The sequence below is a fragment of the Canis lupus genome, chromosome 5 (genome assembly GCF_003254725.2).
Source record: "Canis lupus dingo isolate Sandy chromosome 5, ASM325472v2, whole genome shotgun sequence".
Lineage (NCBI taxonomy): Eukaryota > Metazoa > Chordata > Mammalia > Carnivora > Canidae > Canis > Canis lupus.
In genome coordinates this window covers 82,246,046-82,266,410 of record NC_064247.1, presented here as the reverse complement: position 1 = coordinate 82,266,410, position 20,365 = coordinate 82,246,046, and the positions used below count along the sequence as shown (strand labels likewise).

At 36.8% G+C, this 20,365-nt stretch overlaps 1 protein-coding gene across 4 annotated transcripts in view; it reads left to right on the top strand.

Moving 5' to 3' along the window:
• Positions 1 to 19,487, top strand: part of CBFB (core-binding factor subunit beta) — a 60,277-nt gene extending 40,790 nt beyond the window's left edge. For 2 of the 4 annotated variants that reach the window (XM_035716453.2, XM_025426410.2), the window contains 2 exons: positions 3,597 to 3,692; positions 17,241 to 19,487. In XM_035716453.2, the coding sequence (XP_035572346.1) occupies positions 3,597 to 3,692; positions 17,241 to 17,309 (165 nt within the window). In that variant the 3' untranslated portion in view covers positions 17,310 to 19,487. Of the gene's footprint in view, positions 1 to 3,596; positions 3,724 to 17,240 lie in introns of all 4 variants that reach the window. The other 2 variants (XM_035716454.2, XM_025426411.3) reach the window with 1 other exon arrangement.
• The last annotated feature ends 878 nt before the right edge of the window (positions 19,488 to 20,365 follow it).

The following is a 20,365-nucleotide window of genomic DNA, read 5'->3' as shown; positions in this document are numbered from 1 at the left end:
GCCTGTGTGTCTCAGTAGGGGGTCTGCCTTGGGCTTGGGTCATGATCCCAGGGTCCTTAGATAAAGACCTGCATCAGCTCCCCACTCACCAGGGAGTCTTCTTGTCCCTCTGCCTCTCCCTCTGCTTTTACCGTCTCTCTTAAATAAATGAATAAAATCTTTAAAAAAAGAAAAAAATTGAACCATTATTTGAATTAATGGATCTTCTATTTGACATACTTCATGATGTTGACGTAAAACTGGTGTCCTTTAGCTGTTTGCAAAGTTTTTGTTAATGAAGTCAGCATATAAACAGCTTTGCATTTTGTATGTGCATGACAATGAATTGAATCATTTGTCATTTATCAGTGAATTAAATCACTTGATTTAAATGAAGTTGTGTGAAGTTGTGCAGAGTGATGTTAAATGTACCGTCTGCAGCTGCTTGTGTTAAATTGTTGCCTTTGAAGTATATGTTGATGCTTCTTCAGCAGTTTTATTTCTTTGGTTTTCATGTGATCAGTGATACCATTCTGGTCCCAACAGAGAATAGTTATTTTATACAAATTACGTATTCCATCATCAACTTTTTCGGAAATCAATTTGATTCTTAATTTTTTGTTAAATACACGCTTCCAGGTTGTTTTTTTTTTTTTTACGCTTTGAGTTTTTAAATTCATTCCTGCAGAAAGGTATTACCAAGCCATAAAATAAATATAGTTGTAGATTTAAGCAATAGAATAAAAACAAAAGCACTGCAGCAAGAATGGTCTGAATATTCTCTGTATGCTCTATGACAGGACTCCAAAGCCTTTATTTGCCACATGGGTTTCACTACACCACCTTTTATGATGACCCCACCTAACTCCTTTGTGCAGATCGTGGTTAAGACCATAGTATAACAGGTGGCTGGTGGGGACAGGAGTGTTGACAGCTGTGCCCACTGCCATCTGAGATTGTATAGAATTTGTTGTCCCTAGCCATTTTGAGCATACTTTATGGGTGAATATTTTTTTATCAGGAGTTGCCCTTTATGCTGCCGTTGAAGGGGTAAGTGTTAGTTAAGGATAATGCTGGCCATCACCAATTGTTTTTCAAATTACAGTGCAAACTGTTCACTGCACATATGTTTCACATCTTGCTAGAAAGGACCAAGACAGAAGCTAGAGTTAGAAAGCAGAAGGCTACCATATCTCTCTTGGCTTATTTTACTACAACTGTTAGTAATAATACTTTTTTCCTTTTAATGAAATAAAAATCTGTGACCATTGCTAGATTATACATTAGTAGCTAATAACTTCCTTAGGAAATAGGATCATATTTCATATTATATGCTCTCATTTCATCATGAAATATTCCTCTACTGTACTTAAATCACAGTTGACATTTATATATTGATTTTTGTCATTTTTCGTCTGCCTGCCCGACTAGACCAGAGACCATGAGGAGAAGCACCATTTGTCCCCTCACATTGTATATGTGGCACCTTAGCACAGTGACTTGGATGTAAGGAAGATTCAAACGTTTGTGGAATAAATGAAAAAGTGAATGGATGCACAGGATAGGAGTATCCTGTTATCCTAGATCTATCCCAGTTGATAGCTAGCTAAATAGTAGAAAGCCCTTGGAGCTGGAAACAGGTGCTTGCTTCAGCAGCACATAGACTAAAAAATAGGAGTTGGGAACAGTGTTCTTTTGCAGGTACCTCAAGCTTATACAGTATATTCTGAGAATACAATAGGAATGTGTAATGATATTTAGTCAGATGTGGGGTTTTTTTTTGTTTGTTTTTTTATGATAGTCACACAGAGAAAGAGAGAGAGGCAGAGACACAGGCAGAAGGAGAAGCAGGCTCCATGCACCGGGAGCCCGACGTGGGATTCGATCCCGGGTCTCCAGGATCGCGCCCTGGGCCAAAGGCAGGCGCCAAACCGCTGCGCCACCCAGGGATCCCTAGTCAGATGTGTTAACTTGATATATCTGCAAGTGCTTGTAAAATAATAGCAGTTATCGAATGCTCTCCATTACTATACTTAAGCTTGTTTTGTCTGTTATTTAATCTTTACAACAGTCTTATAAAGTAGATATTACTACTATGCCTATTTTACAGCTGGTAAATGCATCATAATAGAAATTTGATTACAACTTTTAAGTTATAGACATCATGTCAATGACAATGTTAAGTATTAAGCAGCCATACTGATAGTAACAAAAGCTGCGTCACACAGAACAAGATACCAAGTAGTATAGGTACAGTCCAGGTGGGTATAGCACTTATTTATATTACAGGGGTCCTGGGTTTTGTCATCTTCCTGCTGTGCTCAGTGTGATATTGCATCCCCATAATTATGTTTGTGTAATGGCTGCTGTATCTCTGGGCATTGTATCAGTTCGTGGGAGGAGAAAAGGTGAAATGTCTCTTAAAAGACTTTCTTAGAAGCCCCATTAGGTGAGCTATGCTTCTGTCTCATTGGTTAGAACTGAGTTACTGGCCACTCCTTGCTATAATGAATCTAGGTGTGTGAATATTGATGACTTTTTTTTTTGGTATTTTTGTCTTTTAGTTTCTTCAAGTATACTATTGAAAAATCCTAGTATCGAGAAGTGCGTGACTACAATGGTTGAGATTCTGTGCTCTAGACAATGAGAAAGCTTTTTTAAGTTGGGAGTATTGTGGTCAGATTGTGCCTAAGGCATGTGACAGCTCTGTGTGTTAGATTGGGGATGACAGAATGGAAGCAGGAAGACACTGTTGAGGAGATCTTTGCAGTAATTTTAATAAGGGATCTTAGAAGCCTGAACTAGGAAAATGTAGAAAATAAAAGGAGACTAAAGATTCCAAAAATGTTTAAGAAGTCTGATGGCTAGGACTTGGTGGTTGATTGGCCCTGTGGAGATGCAAGAGTGAAGAGTCAAAGATGAAGATGGCTCAGGTGTCTGGCAGAAATGAAGGAGTGGTGCCAGGAATGGAAACTAAAGGGGAGTAAAGGAGAAAGTTTAAATTAGTTGTCCCTTAGGCATAGTGAATTTGAGGTATCTGGATTTTCTTCACGTGCAGATCATTATTGATTGGGAAGGGATTAGTATAGATTTGTTATATGTTACAAATATTTTTTCTTGATAATATCCCTAATATCCCTTGGACTTGTATTTACTTTCTGTTCAGCAGTTTCTAACATTTATATTAATAAATCCTGTTAATATTCTCTTTTATATATTTCTGGCTTTAGTGTCATAATTAGAGGGCCGGGCCTGGCCTGGCCTGTCTTGTGCCCAAATTATAGAAGTATCTACCAACTTTTTTTCTTGAACTTCTGGCTTAATTATTGACTTGTACAAGATTTTATTTTGGTAAATAGGATGAGGTAAGGAAAGGGAAGAACATTTTCAATTATTAGAATATGATTGAGCCACAGGTCTTATATCCAAAATGTAATATCAAACATGAAAAAACTGAAGTTTTTTTTTTTTAAAGTGACTCCAACGTTGGCTTTTTTAAATGGTTTTGATATTTAGAGAAATACTTTGCTGTTTATTTCCTCCAAGAAACAAATACTGTCAAATTGAGTTTTTATTCTAAACCCAAAGTAAAATATCCTTTTCATGTATTCTGACAGCAGGAGGATGCATTAGCACAACAGGCCTTTGAAGAGGCTCGGAGAAGGACGCGTGAATTTGAAGACAGAGACAGGTCTCATCGGGAGGAAATGGAGGTGAGAGTTTCACAGCTGCTGGCAGTAACTGGTTAGTACTTTCCCCCAACCTCTCAGGCTCTCTTTGTCATGTTTGTGCATAATGTTTTTTATAAATAGTTTAATTTTGTCTTTTGTTTGTCAAAAGTTATACTATGTCTTTGTGTTTATTAAATGTAACTGCTATAAAGAGACTTTAGTCTTAATTTTAAGTTGTATGTGAATTCATCATTTATTGATCCTCATAAAAAATCATTTACTGTCGGTCATGTATATATTCTCTTAATTCATTGATCCAAATATCTTTTCTCTTTTTTTGTCTTGGTTATTTGTAAAAATTACTTTATGTTATCATAGAATACATATTTTTAGAACATTATTAAAACTCTTTGGAAATAATATTACTTTACATTTTTTAATGAATGCTTGTCTTGATTTGATAACAGTGTAATGTTCAGCCATTTGTGTATTCTCTTTTACTAGAGGAAAATTTAATATTTTTAAACTAGTCAAAGAATAGAATTAACCTAATCCATGTTTCTTTTAACTTTTTTATGGTACAGAGGTAGAAATCCTCACCAAAGAAATATGTAACTTAATTATTATAAGGCTAACACCCTAATAACTACTATCCAGATCAAAAAAATCAAATTTTGACAGCTACCTTCACAGCACCCTCCATGTGGACATCTAATTATGACCTTCTCCCTTCCCTCAAAAGTACTCATTACCTCAGTTTTTACAGTAATCACTTCCTTGTGTCTTTTTAGTTTTATTACCCATCCCTATTTCAGTCTTCAACATGGAAGGTTTGCCCAATGTTTAAATTTGATATGACTTTTAATTGACATGAATTTTTTTCTATGTAAAGTTGTACCTTACTTTAAGCAGACTTTAATTATACAATTAATATTTAAAGTATTTATACATTGTTCAAAAATCCAATTTCTACAAAAAGTATGCCTTAACAAAATAAAATAATCAAGACGAGAACTACTGTGTTTGAAAAGGATATAGTCAAATGTTAATGTATGCTCCAAGTTTATAAGCTTGATTATCAACATGAACATTTCACACAAGAAAAAATAAGAAAAGCACACATTCATATTCAATAATGAAAAGAAATGGAATTAAAATATAATTATAGTACATGAACTAAATAGAATAATTTCTAGGCATTAAAAAGAGTTCTGCAGATTGGTTGCACAACATTGTAAATGTATTTAATACTACCGAGCTGTACACTTAGAAATGGTTGAGATGGTAGGGCGCCTGGGTGGCTCAGTGGTTCAGTGTCTGCCTTTGGCTCACATCATGATCCTGGGATGGAGCCCTACATCAGACTCCCTGCAGGGAGCCTGCTTCTCCCTCTGCCTCTCTCTCTTGTCTCTCACGAATAAATAAATAAGATTTAGGAAAAAAAAAAAAAAGATGATTGAGATGGTAATTTTTATGTATTTTAACACATTAAAAAAATTTTAATCAGTATTTTAATGACAGAAAATTGGTGGGTTTTCCATGTACAAAATTATATGTACACTATTATTTAAGTTAGCACAAAAGTGTATGTGTGTGTACAGAGAGATTGTGGTGAAGAGCCCAGACACTAGAGCCAGACTGCAAGATCTGAATCTGGCTTTGCCACTTACTTTGTCATCTTGAACAACTTATTTCATCTTCCTGTGGCTGAGTCTCCTCATTGATAAAATGAGGCTAATAATTGTCCCTATCTCATAAGGTTACAGGATTAAATAAGCAGATACATATGAAAACACTTCTTGAGTGTGTGGCACTGAGTAGGTGTACCTGCTATTATTGGTGTTATTTCGTGTGTATGTATCCCTCTGTGTGACAATGTTTTTAGAATGAATGAAAAAAATCAAGCCTGCTTAGTAGTTAGTGTATAAAATAAAATTATCTCTTAATGATTGAGTTTTCCCTTTGTCAGTGAGTGAATTAATCTAATAGGCTGAGAGCAACTGATGGTGCCCCCAAGAATGTAGTACTTTTTAGCTAGGAAAAGAGACAGGAGGGATATTATGCAATGCATTTGTTTTCTTTGAAGCTTTTCAATTCTTATGATTAGACTTCCCATGACATTTTCTTTCAGAATGCTTGTATATGTAGTAGTAAGTTTATAAATATATATGCATTTACCTTATGCTTCTGAACCTTTTTCTTCATGCTGTTTGTTCCCTGATAATGTACCTTTCTACCCATTTGTTAAAACCCAGCTTAAATATAATGTCAGTCCCTTCTCCAGCCTACTTGTTATTAGCCCTTCCACTTTGTAGTTTCCAGAGCATTTACTTCTGTTATTGTTCTTCCTGAACAATATGTTGAAACAATTAAAAACATGTCTGTCCTCTATTATAGATTCCCAATGAGGGATCCCTGGGTGGTGCAGCGGTTTGGCGCCTGCCTTTGGCCCAGGGCGCGATCCTGGAGACCCAGGATCGAGTCCCACATCGGGCTCCCGGTGCATGGAGCCTGCTTCTCCCTCTGCCTGTGTCTCTGCCTCTCTCTCTCTCTGTGTGACTATCATAAATTAAAAAAAAAAAAAAATCCCTTTAGATTCCCAATGAGATGGGGAATTTTTAACTCTCACGTTACCCACCGCAGTGTTTTGTACATTGTGTTTAGTTGTCAAATGGAGATCTTCAGAAAACAGTTCTTACCCTAGCTGTCTGAAAGCTAGAGTTAGAGTGTAGACTAGAATTTAGTTAAAGTAGTATAATACATGCTAATGGTCTTTGGAAAGGTTTTAAATGTTTATGATTTATTGGCTTATATATTAGGTAAGTTTTAAATAATGAACCTCAACTATTTTGTGCTGGATTCTGCACCAGGGACTGGTAAATATATAGATGAAAATGTACAGGGGTGCCTGGGTAGCTTAGTTGGTTAAACATTTGACTCTTGATTTCAGCTCAGGTCATGACCTCAGGGTCATGGGATGAAGCCCATTGTTGAGCTACATGCTGGGTTTGAAGCCTGCTTAAAATTCTCTCCCTTTCCCCCTGCCCCCGCCACTTGCTCGCTCTCTCTCTCTCTCTCTCTCTAAAAGAAAGAAAGAAAAAATTATGGTTTCTGGTCTTGAACACTGTCAGTCTTGAGGGAAAATAGATATATAAACACATATTTGGAGACTACTATAGCAGTAGCCATACATAATGGAGGTTCAGAAGTATGATAGTGGACAGTGGCAGTGTAGAGGATTGAGTGCTTACATGTGCCTCTGCCTGAGGAATTCACAGGAGAATACTATTGCAAGGATTTGAAGGAAGAGTGGGAGTTTGCCCTCTGGACAAGCTAGGGAAAGCATTCTGGGCAGAAAGAACACTATATGCAATGGCACAAAGCACTAAGAGACCTTGTTGTGTCTCAGAACGTGATTGGTCACTCTTTCTGGAACAAGCCAATGTGGCTTTAAATGAATGTAAGAATTGTTTTATGAAAAGTGCCCTTCAGCTCCATTATATTTGAAAAATAACTTTGATAATTAATGGAACAATTATTTAAGTTTTTGCCTATATTTTGCTTTAAAAAATGTAGATTAGTTGACACTAAGAATTGTCTTAAATGCTAGCTTGATTATTTTTACAAATATGGTACTTGAAAAACATTCTGGTGTTGTGAGTATATCTGTATGTATGTTTATATTGTGAATGAACAAAAACATTGTTGAGAGAGGTGTTAAAGAATTTGTTGCTCAGATAGTTTTCCACTGGGTTTTATGTCAGTGATTTGAGAGCATGGCTTCTGTAGTCAGGCCTGGTAGAGACTCTGGGTCTATCACTTGCTAGTCTCTCTTAAGCTTGTTTTCTCATAGAAATTGTGAGAATTAAATGGGAAAGTGCTTGTAAATGCACTTAGTATGGTGATTGGCTTGTGTATGCCCACAGTAAATAATAGCTCTAAAGTACTTCTTGAGCACTAAAAGCTCTACCACGCCATGCTGGTTCCAGTTAATTGAATTATCTGGCTAAGAACATCCTTTTAGTTCTCTAAAGTCTGTCAGGGCACTTTCGCTGCATTATGACCTGGAGCATAGAAAAAAATGATTGGATTGTCATCAATGATTTAAGATCCCGTAGTCTCTTGAGGCAATAATTTATAACATCAGTTCTTATAGAGAACTGTCATCTACAAAATTGGGCTGGGATCTGAGTCCAGAGCTTGCACTGGCAGTCACTTACAGGAGTTTTGGGTATGCATATCTTTTGGTACTTTTGGTACTTTTGGTGCATGTATATTTTGCTTCCCTTTAAAAAAAAATCCGTAATGGTGTGCCTGGGTAACACAGTCGGTTAAGCAACCAACTCTTGGTTTCAGCTCAGGTCATGATCTTGGTACTGTGAGATTGAGCCCTACTTTCGGGCTCCCCACCCAGCACAGAGTCTGTTTGGGACCCTCTTCCTCTGCCCCTTCCCACTGCACTTTCTCTCACTCTCAAAATAAATAAATAAATCTTAAAAAAAAAAATTTAAATCCACAACAAATTCCTAATCAGCTTATTTTCTTACAGTTTACCTTCTTTTTCCTAAAAGGAGAACATTAGAGAAAATTATTGTCCCTTCCCTCTCCCATCCCCATAATTCAAACATCTACAAGGGACATTATGTCATATACTCTAACATTCTTATTATAGTTGAGGAACCTGAGACTCAGAAAAATTAATTGACTTGCTTTCTTTCAAGTGTTTGGTTAATGGAAAGAAGAGTGAAGACTTAAATCAGTTTCCTAACCAAAACTCCTCTACAAATATAGCCTACACTGGGAAATGAATTTCCACATCACCCATAAAGATGATTAAGTTGAAAAATAAAACCTGCCAGGAGAGCTTAGAAACCGTTTTGCCTGGAAAAGGAAAAGCTGAGGCAAAAAAGAATAATAATGATTCCAGTGGGTGGTCCTGGTGCCTGACTGGAGATGAAGGCTGAGGAGCAGTGGTAACTCGTGGGTGGCAGTAACCCAGTAAATGGTCCTTGGAAGCTTGAGATCCTGGCAGCACAGTGGCTTAGGGATGTCCCACCCCTGTTTGGATAACCTCTGAGGCCCCTAGCCCTGCAGTGCTAAACTTGTAATGCTGATGCTCTTGAGCATTTAATACACATGTAAGTTTAAGATTACTAAGAGTTTTGATTTGTGCCAGTGTCTTTTTACCTGAAATCAGTTATAAAACTCCCTGAGCATGTGTAAAATTTTTTTTTTTTTGCATGTGTAAAATTTAGAAAGTTTTCAGTCCATCATTCATGGTAAGATTTAGCATTTTCTTTTTCTGATTTTTCTGTAAAAAAAGGTTATTTTAGTAGTTTGATGTTTCTTTACCTTTCAGAGATGATAGCAGCTTATCATTAATTTGGCAAGTGAAAAACTATAGTGAAATGAAGAAACATTGTTTTAGTTACCTTGTCCAAATACTGTTAAATCTTTGGTGACAACAAAATGGTGTGCAAAAGGTACAAAACACTATGTATGATATCTTTGCCCTTTGGGTATTCTTTTAAAAGGAATTCAGGCACATATTTGCTTGAATGTGCACCGTCTCTCTTTAATAGGATATGTAGGAAACTAACTGAAAACTGCAGGGGAATCGAGTATCCTGGAGCCACATGGGAGGATGATTACTTTTCATGTTATCTTTTAGACCTTTTGAATTTTGTATCCTGTGCATCTATTACATGTTTAGAAAAGAAAGAAAATATGTTTTTAGTGTTAACAGAAAATGATGGAACTAGAAGATTCTAGAACTTGCTATCTGTCTTCTGGCTTATGGCCTGTTTCTAAAAATGTGAAATCCTTCCTTTGTATGAAATTTTGTAGAGAACCCCAATATATATGATAGATAAAAGGGGCACTGCTCTAGGTGAAGCAGGGGTGGGAATTACTCTGATTTTCTTCTGTAGTCCCTGGAGTGTTTTCGTGGAACCCAGTATCTGGCAGAATGTAGCTGAAGAACCTTTGATGTGTGCTTCAGCGTGGATGGAACTGAGGGAATGATGTTGAGTGAAGTCAGTCAGTCAGAGAAGGACAATCATCATATGGTTTCACTCGTATGTGGAATATAAGAAACAGTGAAGGGAGTATAAGGGAAAGGAGGGGAACTGAGTGGGAAAAATTAGAGGGAGACAAACTGTGAGAGACTCCTGACTCTGGGAAACAGAGGGTTGTGGAAGAGGAGGTGGGTGGGGGGATGGGGTAACTGGGTGATGGGCACTAAGAAGGGCATGTGATGGGATGAGCACTGGATGTTATATGTTGACAAACTAAAATTTAAAGAGAATGAGCATGAGGATGAGCTCATGATGTAGTAGGATGAGCATGAGGTTTGTAATAGATTTCTCTGGTTTTGAATCCTGGCTCTCTTGTTGCATTGTGACATTAGGAAAATTACTTATCCTCGTGAGCCTCATCTGTAAAACCAGGGCTTAAGGCCCTACCTCCCAGGTCGCTGCCAGCGCAGTATGTCTTAGATGGGCTCACTTCCTCTTTTTTCACTTTGGCTCAATATATCTGGAGTGGCAGTAAAGACAGGCATATCCTTTTTTTTTTTTTAATCTTTTTTTTAATATTTATTTATTTATGATAGTCACACACACAGAGAGAGAGAGAGGCAGAGATATAGGCAGAGAGAGAAGCCGGCACCATGCACCGGGAGCCCGACGTGGGATTCAATCCCGGGTCTCCAGGATCGCACCCTGGGCCAAAGGCAGGCACTAAACCGCTGCGCCACCCAGGGATCCCAAGACAGGCATATCCTAACTTTAGACTGTGAAAGTCAGAGATATTTTGCCAAGATACATTATATTCTGGTGTTGGTTGTTTGGTTTTTAACAACAGTAAAGGGTTTTGAATTTTTCTGGGTTCTGCTGGAGGTAGAGGCAGCAGTTGCCCAGGGGGGGTTAGTAGTGACTAGGAAGAGAGAGCACAAGGGGAACTTCCCGAGTTTGGGTAATGTTCTGTTTCTTTATCTGGGTTACATGGGCATATTCATTTACTGGGAAATTCATCAAGTTACACATTTATGATCGGAGCACTAGTCTATATTTTAATTAAATTAGACATTAAAAAGAAAAAAATAATCACAAACATGTCTCCTATGAAGTGCCTGCCCATTGTCTCTTGCCATGTAGTAGTAGCCAGGTGCCTTTTTACCTGAGATTCCTTCCATGATTTGAAAATGTTAACATGTTACTGACGACATTTCTCTTCAGGTCACATATCTCACATATCTGTATAACTAATTCAAATGGCTTACTCTGGGATTTTGTGAAAGAAGATTGAGGTTAGTAAAGGACAGAACGAGTGCTCTGGTCATAAATATATTGGAAAGATGGCTCTGTTACCTGTAGATAGCAACTCGTGTACACTCTGTGTCTAGAGACTGCCTTCAACTTGATTGGCCTCTTTCTAAAACTGTACCATCGTACTGTTAGCTCTTAATTCAGCTACATGGTGACAGGGTGCTGAAAGAGATTTTCTTTGTCATTATGTAGAAAATGCTTTCATCTGGTTAGTTTATAAAGTGTTAGCAAATAAATTCTTGTCTTTAATGTCAGAGAATGGGTAAATAATTATTGCTTATTTTACTATAGGCAGTTTTAATACAATTCCATAAATCATAGGAGAATTTTAGGTGGAAACTATTTGGAAATAAAACAGGCAAAGGCTTTATGTGGTTTTTGTATTTGTGTTTTGTATGTTTTCGGAGCCTTCGATTCTGTGTGGTCCGAGAAAAAATCTCAGCCACTATTTTAAATTCCTGCAGACTTCAGTTTTCAAATCACTTTAACTGTACCAACACTCATTTTTGTGTAAGGACAAATTAACTTAAAAGTTGGTCTATACTGCGCCTTCCTAACGTCTTTTGGGTAAAGGCAGTAGATAAGAGTGAAACAGGAATAGGACTGAAGAGAGAGGAAGAGGATACTAGATCTTTCTAGGAGAGAAAGAGAGTCTTTGTGAGCCACCTAATGGCTCAGTTGGTTAAGCATCTGCCTTCAACTCAGGTCATGATATCAGGGTCCTGGGATCAAGCCCTACAGGGCTCTGTGCTCAGTGGAGAGCTTGCCCTCCCTCTCCCTCTGCTGCTTCCCTGCTTCTTCCCTCCCCCTTCACTCTCTCTCTCAAATCTTTAAAAATGAAGTCTTTGGTCTCTATCATAGGAGATACAAGCTTCACTAAAATTTATTTTATTCTAACCTTATGTTTTAGTTTTTTAGAATTATCTTATTGGCAGGATACAAGTTTTTTTTTTTAACATGTCAAATGTTCATAAAGATTTTTAAGTTTATTCATGAGAGAGAGAGAGAGAGAGAGAGGCAGAGACACAGGCAGAGGGAGAAGCAGGCTCCATGCAGGGAGCCCGATGCAGGACTCGATCCTGGGACCCCAGGATCATGCCCTGAGCCAAAGGCAGATGCCCAACCACCAGGCCACCCAGGTGTCCCGATATGTTCATACAGATAACTGGAAAGTGATGAGCAGGTTTGTTGTGACAGCGTGCTTACTTTGTGTCAGGCAGTATTCATCACAGTATTTGTTTTATACCACTCAGGCTGAAAAAGAGTAAGAAACTTGTCTAAGATCATATAGCTAAAGTGGTAGAGCCATCCCAGTCTGCACCTAGAAATGTAGATTATTTCTACTATCTCTTTTAAGACTTTTTTTTTTTAAGATTTTATTTATTCACTCATGATAGACACAGAGAAAGAGAGGGGCAGAGACACAGGCAGAGGGAGAAGCAAGCTCCATGCAGGGAGCCCGACATGGGACTCGATCCCGGGTCTCCAGGATCACGCCCTGGGCCAAAGGCAGGCGCTAAACTGCTGAGCCACCCAGGGATCCCTATCTCTTTTATTTTGAAATGTCACTTTATATGTAAAGTTTTCCTGAAGTTGTATACTTTATAAGAACTATATTTTTTGACATGCCCATTAGACGAGCTCTTGCAATCTCCTTACCTGACAGGTGTTTATGATTGTCTGCTGACCTGGTTTACCCTTTTGCATATGGGGAAAGTACACTTCCTTCTCTCGTATTAGGACTTAAAATTTCTGTTTAGTGACTCCTCCAGCTTTAGCATTTGGGAGCAGCTAATGATAAAACCTTGGAGAATCACTTAACCTGCGGTTTCAGGCTCCCAGTTTGTAAGATTAGAGTTGAACTAAATCTCTAACATACTTTGCTGCTCTAAAATTCTGTAATTCTGTGCTGTGACGTTTAGTCAAGTGTCAGACATGAAGTAGTAAGCACAGTATGTGAACATAGTATACACTCAGTTGGAGCTATTTTTAAGTATTAGGGCATTTTCTCATGAAGAGTTTTCAGCGATTTGATAATCTTGATAAAATAGAATGGAAATCAACCAAGAAATTTTATTCATTTTCATTTGGGAATCCCTGCTTTTGGCTACTTCTGCACAGCCCTGACCAGTAGGGAAAACTCAGTGCCTGGTGACTGTTTATTGTCACTCCATTTTGGGCTCATCTCAGGTCTGCCTCCTCAAAACTGGATTTGCCATCTTTCTGGATATTCTGGTTTATTGAAAGAAAGAAAACAGGAGCAACTGGTAGTAAGAAGTCTGTAATAAAATGTCTAGATTAATTCTCTATAAATATTAAAAACAGATTTGTATTCTGAACAGGCTTGTGGGTGTCTGCTTTATATTAAACTCCTATTCTGAAATAGTTGTTAATAAAAATCAAGGACCCATGTGGATTGACAGTGGAAAAGAAACTAGAAATTATGAACTTTATGCTTTTATAATAATTGAGTTTAGAGAGTTTCTTAAGCCACCATCTAGTGTAGCTGATTACTCATAGAATTCCTTCTAAAACATCTAGCTCTCATGAGAAAGCTCATTCAGTTGTTGAACTCCAGTCCTGTGGAAGCTATTTCACTGAACCTCAGTCTGTTTCTATTTGTTTCTTTCATGTGACAGCCTGTACATCTAACCTCTGAACAAGAAATTTCCTTCCAGTCTCCCAGCTCTCTTATTCCTCTCCCTTCAGCTCTCACACTCTCTTGACTTCCTCAGCTCTCATTTGTCCTATTTTTGTTTTTCCTTCACAGTGTCTTCCCTTACATCTTCCTGATTCTTCTTTACAGTGTAAATAAACCACAAACACAAGTAGATAAGCTTTACTCCTCTCCATGCCTTCACCAAACTATATTTTTTAAAAAATAATAAACCCATGGGAACTTGTGCACAGCTATGAGCAGAATGGAGAACTCTAGCTGCTGATGAACACTGTCACTCATTTGAATTCATCCTATTATTATAAAACTAATTTGAAAATTACTCCTAAGACAAAAGCTGAAATATCCTTTTGACCAAGTATTGTTGGTAGGTTAATAGTGATTTGTAAATATATAATTAGGATTGATTTTTCTCAGTGTTTCTTCATTGCTCAGCCCCTTTCTAACCTTCATTGACTGAATCCAGATGCTTATATCACCATCTCTGATTTTGCAGAATTGATCTGCCCTTACACTACATTTAGCATTGATTCTGTATAGACCTTAAATTGGTTTTTTGTTTTGGGGTTGCTGGGTTGTTTGGTTTTTTGGTTTTTTGCTGAATATGCATTCCATAGCTTTTTCAATCTGTACCATGCAGCATAACTTTAACATGACTAGTTAATTGAAATAAATATGCTAAAATTTAGTGAGCCATATGCTAATAAAAATAGTGAAAATCTGCTAGAGGAATGTATAAGACAAATTTATAAGACAGATTTATAAGACAACAGAAGTTAGTGTTGAGTTTGATTTGATTTGTTTGAAAGTGAACAAGGCAGTGTCCTTTCTATCTAAATAACGTAATGCTCTTGAGAAATGATGACATTACTGGAGCTTCTGACTAAACTTGATCATGCAGTGCAGGTGTGACTTGTTGAGATGTTTCTTTGAAGGTCTACAATGCTCTTTCTGTAACAACTGTGTTAGATCTTAAGAAGTGAAACCAGTATGTTCAATTTTGGGGTAGATTTGTTTCCAAAAACTGACACAGACAATGAAGAATCAATTGGTGATTATAATGCATGATTCCATTAGCTAAAGATTGCACAGGTAATTTCAGGGTGGTCTCAATTACTGGTATGTATCAGAAGTGACTACAGACAAGAGCTAGATGAAGAATGGTGGTGGCATGGACTAGGATAAGAGGGGTAGAGGCAGCCAGAAGTAGATTCAGGATATAGTCAATGAAAAAAAAAAAAAGGACATAGTCAATGGAGGGCTGTCAGAGCCTATCATGGAGTGTACAAGAAGGAGATATTAGGGTGACCTCAAGCTTTTTTGCCTGAACTACTGGTAAAATGGACTCACCATTGTCTAACCTAGGAAAATCATTGCTGAAGGAATCAGGTTCTGTATACAATCAGATGCTTGTTGCTTGTGCTCAACTCACATTTACAGTTACTAAAGAAAGCTTATGGAAGAAACATGCATTGGAATTTGTGAAAGAGACTGAGAGTTAATACTGTATGTATTAGTGACCAAAGGGGCACTAGTTTACATTAAAAACTTTATGTAGCAGAGAGTGTCACACAGGACCTGTTAGTTGTTAGATATTCCCTATTAAGGAATTTGCCATCAGTAGTTTAACTAGAAATGTTTATTCTAAAGTGAAACTTGAAAGCCTCAGTGTTTATAATTGTCAAACCTCTTAGTTATTAATATTGTTGTAAAACTACTTCTGGGTATGTAAGTGGATCAGGACTATAATTTTTCCCCCAGTTTTGCATCTTTTTTAGATATTTTATCCACATTTATTTATTTGTTTCTTTATTTGTTTATTTAAAAGATTTTATTTATTCATCAGAGAGAGAGAAGCCCCCAAATGCAATTTTTAATAAATAAATGTGGGGCAGCCCGGGTGGCTCAGCGGTTTAGCGCCACCTTCGGCCCAGAGCCTGATCCTGGGGACCCGGGATTGAGTCCCACGTCGGGCTCCCTGCATGGAGCCTGCTTCTCCCTCTGCCTGTGTCTCTGCTTCTCTCTCTCTCTCTCATGAGTAAATAAATAAAATCTTTTAAAAAAAAAATGCATTTGGGTTTTTGGGAGGGGGGTTTGTTTGTTTTTTAAGAATTGCACTTCTTGGGGCACCTGGGTGGCTCAGTCTTTTGGGCATCTGCCTTCAGCAGGTCATGATCCCAGAGTCATGGGATTGAGCCCCATGTCGGGCTCATGCTCATGCTCTCTTGCTCTTATAAATAAATAAAATCTTGGGATCCCTGGGTGGTGTAGCGGTTTGGCGCCTGCCTTTGGCCCAGGGCGCGATCCTGGAGACCCGGGATCGAATCCCACATCGGGCTCCCGGTGCATGGAGCCTGCTTCTCCCTCTGCCTGTGTCTGTGCCTCTCTCTCTCTCTCTCTCTCTCTCTCTGTGTGACTGTCATAAATAAAAAAATAATAAATAAATAAATAAATAAATAAATAAATAAATAAATAAATAAATTCTTAAAAAAAAAAGAATTGGACTTGTTAAATAACAAATTTTCATGTTGTACTCCAGGTCTTTTTTTTCCCTCCATATTTATGCAATCGTATAAAGGTATTTGTAAAGTACAGTCATGTCCATTATTTCTACATTGCAGAAATAGAACCTGGTCTTTTCTAAGCAGTTAAAAGTCTGTTTATTATTCTTGCTCTTAGATGGTGGCATCCCTGAGGTGGTGGTTCTTGGTGGAAGCTCTGAGAACATTCATTTTTGCTTTTGAGATAATACTTTATTCATAGTAATGATTTTATTACATGAGGTAGAGATTTTTAGTGAAAACTTGTTTGGCAGAGATGACATTCTGTAAGATGAAATTCACTACTACATTTTTCAGTCAATTAGTAGACTATATACTTTGTGTGACTATGTAAAATAAACAGTAGTACATATGTTTTAAGGTTGCTGACAGCGTTTTAATTAGTTCATTCATGGAAAATGCTTAGAACAATGCTCAGCATATAGTTGGTACTCAGTAAATGTGAGCTATTATTAAAAGAAAACGTTTGATTGTAAGGTGACTGGATGATGTGTTTAACCCTGTAGTCCAAAAACTATAAATGTAGATTTGCTGTTCTTTTATATATAGTATGTATTTTGATAATGCTGTTTTGAATATAAAGAGTTTTTTATTCTTGGCTTCTTTTATCGAAACTTCAGCAAAATATATATATATATATATATATTAGCAAAATATGTTTTAAAGATTTTATTTATATGATAGAGTGAGAGAAAGCATAAGTAGGGGGAGTGGCAGAGGCGCAGAAGGAAAGAGAGAAGCAGACTCCCCACTGAGCAGGGAGCCTGATGCGGGCCTCGATCTCAGTACCTGGAATCATGACCTGAGCCGAAAGCAGACCCTTAACCAATTGAGCCACCCAGGTGCCCAGCAAAATATTTAATATGTAATTTAAATTGTTCTTTTTCCTCTTACATATGGAGATATTGGCTGAAAACCTTTTAGTTGTAAACTCTTTTAAGATGCTGTGTCTTATACGTTATTTATCTAGCACTTTGATTTTCAAAATATGTTTTGACTCCCAATTATGACTTTGTCATTGCAGGCAAGAAGACAACAAGACCCTAGTCCTGGTTCCAATTTAGGTGGTGGTGATGACCTCAAACTTCGTTAATTAGCAGCACAGCAGATGTGCCCACCCATCTTTACATATATACATTGTTTCTAGTTGGCAGAAATAATCATTAAAAGACCAGAAACTGTGATAACTGGAGGTACTACGGTCTATTTCTCAACCTTAGGCAGTAACAAGACATCACAAACTGCCATGGTTTTGCACTATGATTATATAATACCTGCATTTCTAATTTTGTATGCATGTAGCCAGTAATTTGAAATTTTTTTCTATGCAAGCTTACCTTGTTGGCATTATTTTAGTGAGTTGAAACTATCCACTTTTTTGTAAAGCTCTTTTTTTCCTCCATTTTAATTTAAAAGTTTATGTCATTTAAGAACAAGTCAAGAAATTTAAATTTTATCAGAGGGTTTTTTTCCCTAATCAGTTGTTCTAATTATTTTTGAATTTTAGATGTGTTGGTTACATAGCTTCATTTTAGATAGACATTCTTGGTTATTTGTTTTATTTCTGTGTTTTTATAGTTTATGGCATTTTTAAACTGCTGATGTGTTTGCATTATTTACAAGCTAAAAACCTAGTAGCATAGAGCTGTCTGCCACAGCCTTTAACACAAAGTTTACAGTTGTTAAAGTTGCAGTATCCTTTTAAATGTTGATGATCAGCTCCTTTTTCTTTCTTCCTTAAACATAAAATTTTTTTAATTGGTGTTAACTAATCTGCCCCAAATCTGTTTTACATTCTGTTCTGTAAACATGAGTTTGTGTGGAGATATTCTCCATAGGTGGTAATAATACTCTACTGAAATGCCTAAAGAAGTCGCAGGCTGGCTTCTGTTTTATTCAGGGATTTTTTTTTTTTTTTAAGTCAGAAAAGGGATACTGGAGCTTCTTCATGTATGTAACAGCATATTAAACTGGAGACAGTGATGAATCAGCTACCAAGGTAATATTGTATTAAAATCATGTTTAAGATAGCTGCTTTTATGTGTATTTTATAATGCATGCTTTTGTAAAAACATTGCTGGGTAACGAAAGATTAGTCTTAGAAAATGTTCATCTGTGCAGAGGTACATTTTCTTCATTAATTATTCTGGGAAAAAACTCACAGGTTATATATATGGTATTTTCCAAAAGGACTATTAATAGAACCTTTTGAGATGAATTAGTATAAGAATATTTTTTAAATAGGCTCATTGTCAAATTGAAGGCAACTTTTTTTTTTTAATACAAGACTGGAAAAAAAGTGCTAAGTCATTTGGCACCTCCTTACAAATATTTTTCATGGTCACATTCATTGAATGTTACTACATTTCTGAATTTTTGCAAAAATGTATTTTATCATAATAGAATGGCATTATTTTAAAGAGTTTGAAAAACTGACATGGTCAATTCAGAAAAGAAACTGAAGTCTGAATAAGGTCATTGCATTTAAAACACACACACAAATACTTGACTGTGAGGGAGGTGTGACTTTCATTGTATATAGGTCTTATAATTCATAGACACATCCTGTATCTCAGAATAAAAATATTTGTTATATATTTGAAGTCATGCATGGTAAAGAGTGTGTTTAAATTGTTATGAACAATAATGCGTCATAAAAGACCATGCTGATCTTGTGTAACTAAGTACTATGAATGAATTTGGTTGGTATTTAGTGTTGTGCAGCTCACATGTTTACACACTCAGTGCCCTAATTTCCTCTGAGGCAATTGCCTTTTAAGTGGCCCTTAAAGTGTTTTAAGGTTATTTTATCACAGAGCTCCTTGGTTTTTGACTTCTGCACTTAATTTTTTTAATAACACAATGATGGTACATTTTTTTCTCTATTACTTCTAGCTAAGGGCTTTCATTCCACCAATAACTAAGATCAAATGTTATTAAATGTTCATTTCGCCATCCTTCTGTAAATACTCGATTTTTCCTGTCATTCAGCACAGTGCTGCTTCTGTCTATCTTAATGCTGGCATTAAGATCATGAGCCCCTTTTCTCCAATAGTGCAGGCTTTGAAAACTCTTATTAAGTTATTGATGCAATTTGATATTTTTCCATAATCTGTATTTAAACAAAATTACATCATTGCATCATCTTTTCTAAATTCATCTCCATTAAAACTTGCCTTAAGCTATCAGATTGCTTTTGCCACCATTAGCCATACTGTATGTTTGTATGTTTCATTTACTTTCACAATAAACTTCTGTGTAGTGAAAAAAAGATCTTGGTTCTTCATTGACCTAACCCAACAATTTCTGCTTTGGTGCTCATTATGACGTGAAAATTGACTTCGTTTCCAAAATGTTCTTTCATTTTTTTTTTTTTAATTAAAAAAGAAACACACACACAGTGGCATCTAGTGGTCATTTCTGCTGATACCAAAGAAAATGTAATGCAAATATCACAAATAATAACTTCCCAATGTATGTTATGGTTTCCTAAAAATCTGGTCTGCTATACCCATCGTATGAGCTACAGCTATAAAGTACTGACCTTGCAGGGGAGGAAGAATTCCAGAAATTACACATTCAAACTAGTGCCATTATACAAGGTACTCATTTTAGGACTACGTACTTAATTTGATTGTGCGTATTATATCAAACATAGTTAGTATTTGGAGCTCTTGGATAGTGCAGTAGGTTGAGCATCTGTCCCACTCTTGGTTTCAGCTCAGGGTATGCTGTTAGGGTTGTGAGGTCGAGCCATGAGCAGGACTACATGCTCAGCACAGTCAGCTTGGGACTCTCCCTCTCCTGCCCATCTTGCTCATGCTTTCTCTCTCTGTAAAATAAGTAAATCTTAAAAAAAATAAAAATAAAAACAGGATTTTTCTTGGCATTTTTCCTATACCAGTCTTTTACTTTAGAAACATGCCTTAAGCTTGGTGCATGATGAAAAACTTATTCACCACCAGATGTACTGCAAATAACAAATACTAATGGTGAATTGGCACCATTAAGCAAAATTCCAATGAGTAAGATTCATACTGAGGGTTAATTTCAAAAGTTGTTTCAGCAGTAGCATCATGCTGGCATTTTAGTAAATATCATCTCTAGAAACAGGTATTTGGATATGGTAGTTTGGGGCTACTTAAGAAA